Genomic DNA, 12,862 nt, shown 5'->3' with positions numbered 1-12,862 from the left:
ACCACTTTGTAAAAGTTTATAATATAATCCGTTGTGCCAAATAGAATCAAATGCTTTTTTGAAATCGACAAAGCATGCAAATATTTTTCCATTTTTGGTCTGTTTTACGTGTTTATCGATTAGGGTGTGTAGGGTGTAAATGTGGTCGGTAGTTCTGTGATTTGGAACGAAGCCAATCTGACTCGAGCTCAGGACATTGTGTTCGTTAAGGAAGCTTACAATTCTATTGTTTAAAATACTGCTAAATAACTTCCCCAGATTACTGCTCACACAAATGCCTCTGAAATTATTAGGATCCAATTTATTTCCACTCTTATGGATTGGGGTAATGAGTCCTTGGCTCCAGATGTCAGGAAAACAGCCTGAATGGAGTACGGTGTTGAATAGTTTGAGCAGCGCCGCCTGCAGCTCCGGTGTGCTGTGTTTCAGCATCTCTCCTAGAATGCTGTCAGGACCACAAGATTTATTACCTTTTTGGCTTTTGAGATTTATTACCTTTTTGGCTTTTGGCTCTCTCACTCTCTCTCTCTCACACACACATACTCTCTCACTCTCTCTCTCTCTCACTCTCTCTCTCTCTCACTCACACACACATACTCTCTCACTCTCTCTCTCTCTCTCTCTCTCTCTCTCTCTCTCTCTCACACACATACTCTCTCACTACCTCTCTCTCTCTCTCTCTCTCTCTCACACACATACTCTCTCACTCTCTCTCTCTCTCACTCTCTCTCTCTCTCTCTCTCTCTCTCTCTCTCTCTCTCTCTCTCACACACATACTCTCTCACTACCTCTCTCTCTCTCTCACACACATACTCTCTCACTCTCTCTCTCTCTCTCTCTCTCTCTCTCTCTCTCTCACACACACATACTCTCTCACTACCTCTCTCTCTCACTCTCTCACTCTCTCTCTCTCTCTCTCTCTCTCTCTCTCTCTCTCTCACACACATACTCTCTCACTACCTCTCTCTCTCTCTCACACACATACTCTCTCACTCTCTCTCTCTCTCTCTCTCTCACACACATACTCTCTCACGACCTCTCTCTCTCTCTCACACACATACTCTCTCACTACCTCTCTCTCTCTCTCTCTCTCTCTCACACACATACTCTCTCACTTCCTCTCTCTCTCTCTCACACACATACTCTCTCACTCTCTCTCTCTCTCACTCTCTCTCTCTCACTCACACACACATACTCTCTCACTCTCTCTCTCTCTCTCTCTCTCTCTCACACACATACTCTCTCACTACCTCTCTCTCTCTCTCTCTCTCTCTCTCTCTCTCTCACACACACTCTCACACACATACTCTCTCACTCTCTCTCTCTCTCTCTCTCTCTCTCACACACACATACTCTCTCACTCTCTCTCTCTCTCTCTCACACACATACTCTCTCACTACCTCTCTCTCTCTCTCTCTCTCTCTCTCTCTCTCACACACATACTCTCTCTCTCTCTCTCTCTCTCTCACACACACACATACTCTCTCTCTACCTCTCTCTCTATCTCTTTAACTCTCTCTCTCTCTAACTCTCTCACTACCTCTCTCGGTTGCCTAGGTAACTACATATAACTCCGCCGCTGCTGTAGACTGTGATAATAAATACAGGGAACAAAGTATAACTATTGCAATGCAATGAAAGGGTAGTTTGATTTCTAACATTATTCTCTCAACAGACATTTACATCGATAGTCTGGCGTTATAATGTATTTGCTTTTGGTGAACTGTGGAGTGGGTAAAACTGTTTTTAATGGCAGGCTAGCAGTTACCGTTGACTCGCGCTAGCCTAGCACCGGCGAACTATGCAACTGGAACGACTGGATTAATTTTTTTTAAACTGTCTCCACTGATTAAATAACACTAAGGCTAACTTGGAAATGAGGCCCGATGTCCAAAATCCTGAACCACCCCTTTAAACATTTTTATCTGGACTCATGAAGGAACTGAACTGTAAATTGGGTTTGCCTTTATTTTGATGGTTTCTTTAACACATTCTGTTGACTATAAGTAACGTTGCCCCTACATGTGTACTAACTCTCAGTCTCATTAGGGTGTCAGTAGAGTATTAGTAGACTGGTAGGGTTAGAATAAGATGACATGTAGTTGCAAAGTCACTTATAGTCAGTAGAAAGTCTGTTGAGGAGAATCAAAATAAAGAGTTAGCAGATATTAAGCAGAGAGTCTCCTAATACTCTAATGAGAGTTAGCTGACATGTATTTGCAAAGTTACTTATAGTCAACAGAATGTTCAAAAGAGGGCATCAAAATAAAGTGTTACCGTAAACTGCATTATATTTACTGCGGCAGAAGTTGTGAGAAGCAAGTGAGGAGTGAATCTCTTACCTTTGACGGGGGCTTCTTTCCTGAAGTCTACAGGCCTGAGGCAATAGAGGAACAAGCTCCTCTGTATCTTCATCTGAACTGTCCTCAGACCAGTCTAGCCCTGCGAACACACACAAGCGCGTATAATCAGATATCGAGGTCATTATAGTCTTCAGTGTCACATGATCCTTCAAAAATCATTCTAATATGCTGATTTGCTGTTTTTATTCAGGGCTCTTTAATGAATAGAACGTTCAAAAGAACAGCATTTATTTAAATAGAAATCTTTTGTAACATTATGAATATTTTTACTGTCTGTTGTAATCTAGTATTTCCGCCACAGAATAAATAAAGAAAAAAGGTAACTGTGACTTTTTATCTAACAATTCTGACTAAGTTTATATCTGAGATTAAAAGTCACAATTTCCTTGTTTTATTCCGCGGCGGAAACAAACTTCTGTATTCTAGTGCATATACTGTATATATATACACAAATACAATTAGGTTCACAATGATGAAATATTAGCTTGCCCAATAAAACTAGTTCAAGAATTTGTTTGCTTGTTGCAAGTCATTAAAATCAAGTCAATAAAAAAAAATACAAAGTACACATTGATGGCCTAAGACACGAAACGAGCGGTTTGTGTGAGAAAACGAACAGTATTTATATCGTTTTTACCTCTTGTAAACACAGCCACGTCCAAGTGATCTGAGGGCGCGGGCGCTTCGGTCTTTTCCGGAAAGCGCCGGAAGTGATCTCTCTCGCGTGTACGTCACTCATTGTTTACACAGAACAGAGATTGTAGGTAAGACGGCTAATTAAAAGGGTTCTAATTTGCGCTTATCCGGGATGTTTAAAACCGTCGTAAAAGAAAACAATAAAAAATAAATAAAAAATAAAACAATTGTATGAGTGACGTACACGCGCGAGAGATCACTTCTGGCGCTTGCCGAAAAAAGACCGAAGCGCCGGCGCCCTCAGATCACTTGGACGTGGCTGTGTTTACAAGAGGTAAAAACGATATAAATACTGTTCGTTTTCTCACACAAACCGCTCGTTTCGTGTCTTAGGCCATCAATGTGTACTTACATTTACGAGTCATTAAATCATGTTTAATTTGGACTTCTCTGTGCATGCTCTTTGAGGTGGTGACCATAGACCTGCATTATATGACTGACAGACAAGAACGGTTTGACCTAAAAATATCAAAATTGAAAATACTGTGGACACAAAGACACCTACATCTTGGATGCCCTTGAGGTGAGCTAAAACATATCAAAAATTTATTTCAAAGTGAACTATCCCTTTAAATACAGTTTTAAAAAAGACCACGCATTCGATCTACGTCGGAGCATCAGAGCGTCCACGAATCTTTCCGCGGCGTCGCTGGCAGCGCGGCAGAGAGCGAATTTTGCCGCTCTCGCCGGCGGCGGTGTGAACGTACGGCAAGACACCCGAATGAAGTAACTCAACAATGGTAAAACATGTAGTTACTACATGTAGTGTGTAGATGAAGCAAGTATGTCGTACCGAGATGTGGGAACAGGTCTTTTAAGGGAGTAAACGCAATATTGTAATGGATGTCTTTTCAAAGTAACTTTCCCCAACACTGGTTATCGGTATCGGTAAAATCCACTATCGGTCGACCTCTAGTAAAAAACAGCCAACTGAAGAAACTCAACAGAGGCAAACATGTAGTCACTGAGTGTGTAGGACAGAGCGGTGTGGATGCAGAGAGGAGGGCGTACCGAGATGTGGGAACAGGTCTCCGTGCTCCCGCTGTCTGTGAGCGTAGAGCTGCACGAGGTGCTGTAGCCGGAGCAGGCAGACAGGGGGCGCTGTGAAGGCCGTGGGGCGCATGGCCACGGAGCGGGGCGGCGGGCCGTCGGGGGGGCGAGGGGACGCGGCAGGGACAGGTCTCTGCTGAAGCCCAGACGACACCGAAGGCCCAGTCTGAGGAGGAGCGGGCTTGCACAGCAGAGTCTGCCCTGCCCCGGGCCGGTCGGCGTGCGCAGGCGGCGGGGCGAGCCGCGCCGAGGGTGGAGGTGGAGCCGGTGGAGGAGGCGGAGGGGGGTGTGGTAAGTGCGGGGAGGTTGGAAGTGTGCAGGTTTCAGAGATGACGTGCTCCGGGTCACGGGTGGTCACTCTCAGGCCGATCACAGGCCTCCCGAAGCTCTTCTGCGCCACGCTCTCCTCCCCGTCCGTGTCCTCCTCGTAGAAGGCGAAGGGGTCGAGGAGGTCGGCGTCCGAGAGGTGCATCGGGGTCAGGGACGGGGCGAGCCCGTTGGAGTCTCTCAGGGCTAGAGAGGGAACGGTGATGTTGAGGGCCACAGACTCCACGTGCGCGCGCGAGCGGACCTCCTCCAGGGCCTCGTGCTTCTTCTTGCGCTCCTTCTTCGGGATGAAGCCCAGCACCTGCAGGTGGCTGTTACAGTATCTGCCGGAGCAAAGGGACAACGTTTCACTCACTCGCACATGAAGAACAACACATTAACCATTAGATCATAAAAGTTCTGTCAAATGAAGCCTACTACTGATTTTATTTCATTGATTCTCATGTATATTGCATAGGCTTTGGTGAAAGCGTTATCAAACCAGGAACTTTTAGAATTTAGGCTAGCTAAACTTTATTGTCTATCACTGGGGATAAGAAATTTAGGTTTAAAAGCTCTTATTCAATACAAATCAACAACACATACAATTCAACAGTAAATATACAATTCATTATTACAACGGACACCTAAAAAAACCACGCTATTAAACCAGGAACTTTTCCACGAGTATAAAGCCGCGTTTCCACCGCAATTACCAGGAACTATTTGTCCCAGGAACTTTTTTCATAGGAACTTTTTTTGCCCCAGAACGGTTGCTCACTGCGTTTACACCGTGGACTAAAGTACCGGGAAGATTAGTCTGGTGACGTTGAACTGCGTGCGACTGCTCCTCCCAGTCTGCGCGTACTTGTTTTGAGTTTTAAGTATTGAGGAGATTCAAGCTGTGCTGCTTTTGTGTGCGATCTATTGGTTTACTAACGAGGTAATTAACAAAACGGCAGAAAAGAGACGAACACTAATACCAAAGCGTATTCATTTCAGAAAGCTCGTAATGCTAGATAGACAACGTTTGTTATCAGCTATAGCGGACATGACCGTGAGATGGATGGGACGAACGCGCGCCATCCGGCAGAGAGAACAAGGTAAAAGAACCAATCAGCATGTTCAGCGCACAAGTCCCACCCCGAAAGTTCCTGAACTCTGAAAAAGTACCACCTCGCCAGCAGGGACTTTCTGGGGGGGAAATTTTTACTCGGAACTTCATTTAGACCCTGGTTCCTGCGGTGTAAACACACGGAGTACCACCCCAAAGCTCCTAGTTCCTGGGGAAAGTTCCTGCGGTGGAAACGCGGCTTTAGTTTATTTTCACTGATATACTTTTTAATTTCGATTTTTTTTTTTTTTTTAAATATGTCTATATAGTTTATAATTTTTTATTTAGTTTTAGTAATTTTAGTACTTCAACTTAAAAAAAAAATTCAGGTAGTTGCCTAGGCAACATTTCTCATTTTCATTTTTTTTTTTTTTTATAGTTAATGTTTATTTCAAGTAACACATTTTTTTTTAATGTTATTCTTTTAGCTTCAGTTTCAGTAAACGATTATAACCCTGTTATCCACACATTTATGGATGAGAATTATATGAAATGTAATGATTCTGGTTAAAGAACAAACCCGTTATATAATTCTAAAGAGAAAGAATAGACAATGTTTAGCCCGTTCTTATTGCATTCACTCCCTATTGTCAAACAAGTAGATGTTTTCAGATTTAAACTACAAATCAGCAATAAATTATATTATAAAATTCTTGCAACAAAAAAAGAGAAAGAAAAGAAAACAACAAGTCTAAAAAACATCTCAAAGGTTTAGACTTACACAAGAAAGCACTATAAGTAATGCAAGGTAACTATAGGTACTTAACATGGGTTAGGCTGAGTAGCTAAAATTAGTAGTACATCAAATTGAGGTTAATCCACTGGAGACGGTGTCGCATGTATTTCTTTAATGGTGTCTACTAGCTTTCTGGGGCTTGAAAAGTGGTAGTTGTGTAGCTGTCAATGGAGGGACAGAAAGCTCTCAGATTTCATTAAAAATATCAAAATGTTTGTTCCGGAGATTAACAAAAGTCTTATGGGTTTGGAACGACATGAGGGTGAGTAATTAGTGACTGAGTTTTCATTTAAAGCAATATTTTGTATAAAGTGCAGTGCAAATAAACGTGACGTGACAGCAGTGCTGCAAACATACGCACGTCCTAACTGCTGTTTTCTCATCTTTAATTATTCCTCTAACCGTCGCTCTCGGCAGCGTGGACGTGCCGGGATGTCCGGCAACAGTACATCACTGAACTTCGCTGTGAGTATATCGGGGCACTGAGAGAGAGACGCTGATACACTGGATCATGAGCTGCTAATGAACACACTCTCAAACACGCAGCGCAACAAACTACACAACTACACACTGCAGTCAGTGTGTGTCGACTTACTTTCATTCAGAAGAAAGTGCAGCTTATATCGTTGGATTGATACTGTAGAAAATCATATTACTGTAGCCGTTGTTCAATAACCCACTCAAGTGTGTGCATTACAGTGATTAAACTACTAGTAATACTACTGTAGGCCTACCTGAAAGACTATAGCCTACTACATTGTTTAATTTGTATCTTTATTTTACTGTATTTATTTATGCTAACGCTTCTAATTCATGCTTGTTTTATTACTGACTATTGCAATAAATTACATCATAAACACACAAATACATTGAATGAGGAAACATTTTGGTGAGATAATTGTAATTTGTTTTTAAAAATGTATAAACATTTTTTGTTTTTTTTTTACTGTGGTATCGACTTTCATGTACTTTTAATCGGTACCGACTACTAGACTAATGTGGACTAATGTCTGTATATGTGAACATTAAACCAGAAAAAGACTATTTAAAATTTGAAGAATAGATGTTCTGCGTGTCTCATGCTTTTTGATTATTAAAATTTCTATTAAACAATTAAAATGGAAACACGGAATTTGAGAAAAATAAATAAAACAGATTTCACACAGCCTTAAAAAAAAAAAAAAAAAGTTGTTCAACTTTAAATAAATTGCTGTTAAACAATTTACTAACATTTAATTCAACAATTAAACCAGAGTCCAGAAAAATTTATGAAAAAAAAAAGAGAGAAAAAAATCCAGAAAAATGTAAATGGTTTCCAATTTACATTTTTCTGGATTTTTTTTTTTTTTTTTCATACATTTTTCTGGACTCTGATTTAACTGATTTGGGGGAAAAATAAACAGGATTTCATAGGGCGCTACCACAGGCAAGCCACACTTCACCTGGTATTCTATAACCAATAAGGGAAATGAAAATGGTACAAATCATTAAATTAAATAGAGCATCTGAATGAGCACCAGTTGATGATTCGTGACTCAGTACACACTCCTGTCCTCTTACCGGCGCTCCTCTGCTTTGGGGATGGGGTTGGTGCACCGCTGACTGTTGTACTTCGCCACATATTCGCACTGTTTGAACGGAGCGGTTTTGTCCTCCAGAACATGACGAATGCAGAAGGCGTATCCGTTCAATCTGCGCTGCTTGCAGAGTTTGGGGCTGTAGGAGCACAGCGGCTTATTATCCACCTCTGAGAAATGGATGTGTTTACCTTCGTACATCACGTGACTCTGGTCCCTGAGAACATCAGCTGATCAGAGACAGAGAAGAGTCTACATTACAACACATCAATGACACAAGCCATATACTATTACTACATGCAGCCTATACATGTTATGTAATATCTACTGACAGCCCTTGTGTCTTGGTTTAATATTTGAACTAAATGTCTACCCAGAGTCACAGCTAGTTGATGTGGTCAGAGGTTAACTAAGAAGATCTGAACACAAGGACAGAGATCAGTGGGACCAAAACAAACAGGCATGTGTCAAAGCCATAACGGTGATGAATATTATATCCTCAGCTTGGTTTTAACTGTATTATGATTGACAGCACGGTTCAGCTTGCATGTGGCAGACATGGTTAGAAATGATGTATTATGTTGTCAAAATAAGATGATGATGAATTTGGTGGCACAAAATACTTTGATATGTAAACATATTTATATATATAATGACACTTAGCATAATTAATACATCATGTGATATACATGGTAAATCAAGGTAATTGGCGAAGAAAACCACGGAAATACTATGGTAGATGTTGATTATGTTGTGACACTGAATTAATGAATTTAAACGCGGATATCATATCACCTTTCCTTTAAGTTTGTACTTAACAAATGATCGATTTTGTTAAATAAACATAGCTGTCACCAAATCGTTAAGCTAATAACTCATAAAACATCATATTCAGCCAATGTTTGGACATCTGTGCTACTGTTAAAGTGAATCCGTATTTTTTTTACCAGTTTAAAATGTAGTTTGAGCCTCTGGCTGTCAAAATCACACATTATTTTGATATTTCCCTCGTTAGCTCCAATGCTAAAAACAAACCCAGGAAACAGAAACATTGATGTGATACTGCGCTAATTTTAGCTTTAGAATGCTAAAAATATAAATATAACCCCATGCAACCGCACATTTTGTTATCTGATTTTATTAAATACGTGAAGTTTGAGTCTATTACTCACTGTGAAGGTGGCTATAAAACAATGGCGGATGAGGCCCGTTAAATCAGGCCGAAAGAGCGGGGCGCTACAGCCGATTAGGCATAAATAGTCGTTTAATCTAAACTCCATTGCCAACTAATCTCTTAAATACTTATACAATTATTGCAGCGTCTCTTTATTAAGAAAAAGCAATCGCCACATAATACGGCTGGCTGAATATACATTCTAAGTCAATGTAAACATTGGCCTACAGTAGCTAATAAGCCTCGGTGTTCGAGTAACGCGGTGTCGGGGTCAGAGCGCTCATGCGTCGGGTAGATCTGTAATCGAGTCCGCTTACCTGCAGTGGGTTCAGCCTCTACGGTGTCTCACTCCGGACAGACTGTATAAACGCCACGGATCATCAACTGCACCGAATATTCATCGGAATTCCTTATGCTACGGAATATTATTCCCTGCTGAGGTGGTGAACCGTAAAAGCGACCACTAATGCACTTTCGATATTATGATATTATCTTGTGCTCTCATTGAACAGATCTGCGGGGGTTTAGAGTTCAGTGCTCGGCAGACTCACAGCACCTCTAGCGGCTCTGCGGGGACACGGCAACTGCTCCACTACCACGATCAACTACTACAAGACACCTTGTACTTGTCAAATGCCATTTATACAAAGTTGGGGAAAGTTACTTTGATAAAAGTAATGCATTACAATATTCCGTTACTCCCTTGAAAAGTAACTAATTGCGTAAAAAAGTAAACACAACTTTTTTTCCCTGGGCTGGGCTTTTTTTATATATATATATATATAGCAAAACAGTTTTATTTTTGGTCAAATGTAAAGACAATTTCACACCAAATGTGAAATAATAATCCTCAGGCTGAAGGAAATGCACATTCACTCCTGTACAGTAGAGGACGCCGCTTAAACAAACCTTTCAGCTGTGCAGAAGAAAAGATGCAGGAGAAAAAAGTTTAACACTTTACCAATAAAGACAAAAAAAATCTATAGTAATTTTTGCATATGGTTTAACTGAATCATCGAAGCTCAGAAGCAAGTACATTGGTCGATATAGTTGGATTAAAGGCATAAAAATGTATATTTTGTTTAAACATTTTGCATAGTATTCTGATTCTGCATTTCACTGATTTTATTCATTTTGAGAAATATTGAAAATTTTTTTTTGTGTGTAAGTGAGATGAGGAAATGCACGCTCACATTTAGTCTAGAACTACAATAACCATCATGTTCACACCATAGACTGTAAAAAATAGGTTCACACACACACGCACACACACACACACGCACACACAACGCCTCTGCACTTCGATTTGTCTCAGGAGGACAGGAGAGCTGTTAGTCTATAAATGGGAAAACAAAGTAACTTGCGTTACTTATTTGAAAAAGTAAAAGATATTTTGTTGTACATTTTAAAATTAATGCGTTGCTTTATAGTTACTTGAAAAAGTAATCTGATTACGTAACTTAAGTTAATACTTGTAATGAGTTACCCCCAATACTACATTTATATAAAGATTCATTATATTTCAAAGAAACAGTCGGATGAGAACAAAAGACAAAAACATTGTATGTAATGTGAATGCAATTACTTTCTCTATTTACAATGTTATATCATATTTCGCTCTTAATATTCTATTTATCAACCCATTATATCTCTTTACCCAGAACTATTGTTGCAATCACAACCGAAAACAAAAACAGAGTTCAGTCTTCATCCTTCAGTCCCTCAGTTAAAATGAAATGATAATAATGGCCAGTAGGCGGCGGGAAATCATTGTCTTAACAAGTTAGTCATTGAATCATTCAGTCAAACGATTAGTTAAAAAAACTGTTGATTCATTCAGGGAGTAGAAGTGACTGATGCTGCGTCCCAATTTGCCTATGCCCTAAAAGTACATACTTTTGAGTGTGTAGCAGAATTCGTCATAATTTTGTCTTTTTAACAGACATCTTTACGGGTCCTGTCACCATTTAAACTGACCTGTCAATCATCTTGTCACAGTTAAAATCTTATTTTATTGAATTTCCTACCATTTCGGAGAGAAATATAGCAGCACGTTGATCTGTCAGTCGTGGCCTTTCATACAGAGACTCTACTCCTGTGTTTGCAATTCGAATATAATGATCCATTTTAGCCAGGGGTCTCAAACTCAACTTAACTGGGGGCCGCTGGAGGTAGAGTCTGGGTCAGGCTGGGCCGCATCAAGTATTCCACAAAAAAATAGTATTCAAGTATTCCACAAAAAAATAGTATTCAAGTATTCCAAAAAAGGAGCACAACTGATCCAATCTTCTCAATCTTTATTATTAACGTTTCTTCTGAACTGTTCCTCTGAATTTGAACATTCCTTTCTGTACATGATTGGTTCTTCATGAGCTGTCCTTCTGACAGTTGAAGTTCATTTTACAAACTTTCTTTGTCTTTTCCTTATACACAACAAACCCATCGTAAGCTGTCACGAGACTATCTATGGTAGCCCATAAGGGATACAAAAAAAAAAAAAAACGCGGCACACGCAACGACGGGCGACCACTAACATTAAACTTTAATGTCAAGTAGGGGGCCTCTAAATATCACCCCACGGGCCTCAAATGGCCCGCGGGCCGCGAGTTTGAGACCACTGATTTTAGCGTTAATGATCAAACGTATGTTTATAAAGGTTCACAATGCTTTCACAGATTAAATATAATGCGGATAACAATGAATTATATTTTCGTCAAGTTAGATACTGATTATTAATCATTCAAACCCCTTTATCTAAACCTCTGTCGGACTTGCATGTCTGCCATGTTTGTAGTTTTATAACTTTTTATTAATGTTTGTAGTTCTAATTGAATCCTCGTTCAACGCGGGTTGGGTTGTGGGCAATATTGTCCGTTAGAGTGCGCACGGATCCGCACTTGGGATTCTGACCGGAAAAAGTAGACCATCATCCGTGTATCTTTGGAACATACTACGATTTGGGATGCACTAATTGTAATGTAAGCCACCTAATAGCCCATTAAAACTGCAGTGAACCAAAGAGTCTCAAAAACACGGTTTGAAATCGCTGGTGTTTCTGACGTCACAAACGACCTTGTAACCAATCAGATCAACGTGTGATCGTCAACCAGTGGATCTCTGAGCTGAGTGAGTGAGTGGAGGCGGGGCTCATTTGCATATTCATAGAACCGCGTATACTAAATGAGGCAAGGGTGTCGAGTTACATTCAAGCAGTTTTAGGTAATACATGACGAATTTTTTTCAAGGGAAAAAAACATTTAAATATGTCATTTTGGTTATCAAAAATGAGTTTTAAGGGATACAATTATTGACTACAGGGGGACTTTAAGTATAAATTACCCTTATTTGTGACTTACTTCACTAGAAAAATAAAACTGATAGTTTTTCTCTGAAACATTTCTTCATACAATTTTGTTGTCACTACGAAGCCTTACAAGCTTGCATTTCTTGTGATATAATTGTTTGTGACATTAGTGAGGGGTTCAGGAGCGCATCATGCAGTGCCCGGTTTACCCTCTAGAGGGTATAATACACACAAGAAGAATTCACAGAATGGCTCTGTTACTGATTTCCATACGATATTATTTAGAGATAGACAGCACATTTTACAACATGGAGGCAGTTTGAACAGACACATCATCAGAAGACGAGGGACAGTGTGTGTGTGTCTAAGCTGGACTCTTGTCTGTGTTAAACTCGTTGACCTGACCTGTTTTGGTTCAATATGTCAGGTTTTGGTTCAAAATATGTTTTGGTTCAGACCTGAACCAAACATATATTTTTATTCAAAGATCAACAGTCTGTCATTAGTCTTAGTCTCCCACAAAAAAATAAATAAATAATAAA

At 40.1% G+C, this 12,862-nt stretch overlaps 1 protein-coding gene across 1 annotated transcript in view; it reads right to left on the bottom strand.

Moving 5' to 3' along the window:
- Positions 1-9,596, bottom strand: part of LOC130077243 (INO80 complex subunit D) — a 19,823-nt gene extending 10,227 nt beyond the window's left edge. Inside the window, exons 1-4 of the mRNA XM_056242411.1 lie at positions 9,334-9,596; positions 7,826-8,072; positions 4,071-4,759; positions 2,357-2,442 (exon numbers count right to left, since the gene is read on the bottom strand). Coding sequence (XP_056098386.1) covers positions 2,357-2,442; positions 4,071-4,759; positions 7,826-8,043 — 993 coding nt within the window. The 5' untranslated portion in view covers positions 8,044-8,072; positions 9,334-9,596. The remainder of the gene's footprint in view (positions 1-2,356; positions 2,443-4,070; positions 4,760-7,825; positions 8,073-9,333) is intronic.
- Positions 9,597-12,862: the final 3,266 nt, after the last annotated feature.

This window comes from Rhinichthys klamathensis, unplaced genomic scaffold (assembly GCF_029890125.1).
Source record: "Rhinichthys klamathensis goyatoka isolate OS25496 unplaced genomic scaffold, OSU_Roscu_1.1 h1tg000726l_1, whole genome shotgun sequence".
Taxonomy (NCBI): domain Eukaryota; kingdom Metazoa; phylum Chordata; class Actinopteri; order Cypriniformes; family Leuciscidae; genus Rhinichthys; species Rhinichthys klamathensis.
This window is presented reverse-complemented; position numbering and strand designations above follow the sequence as displayed.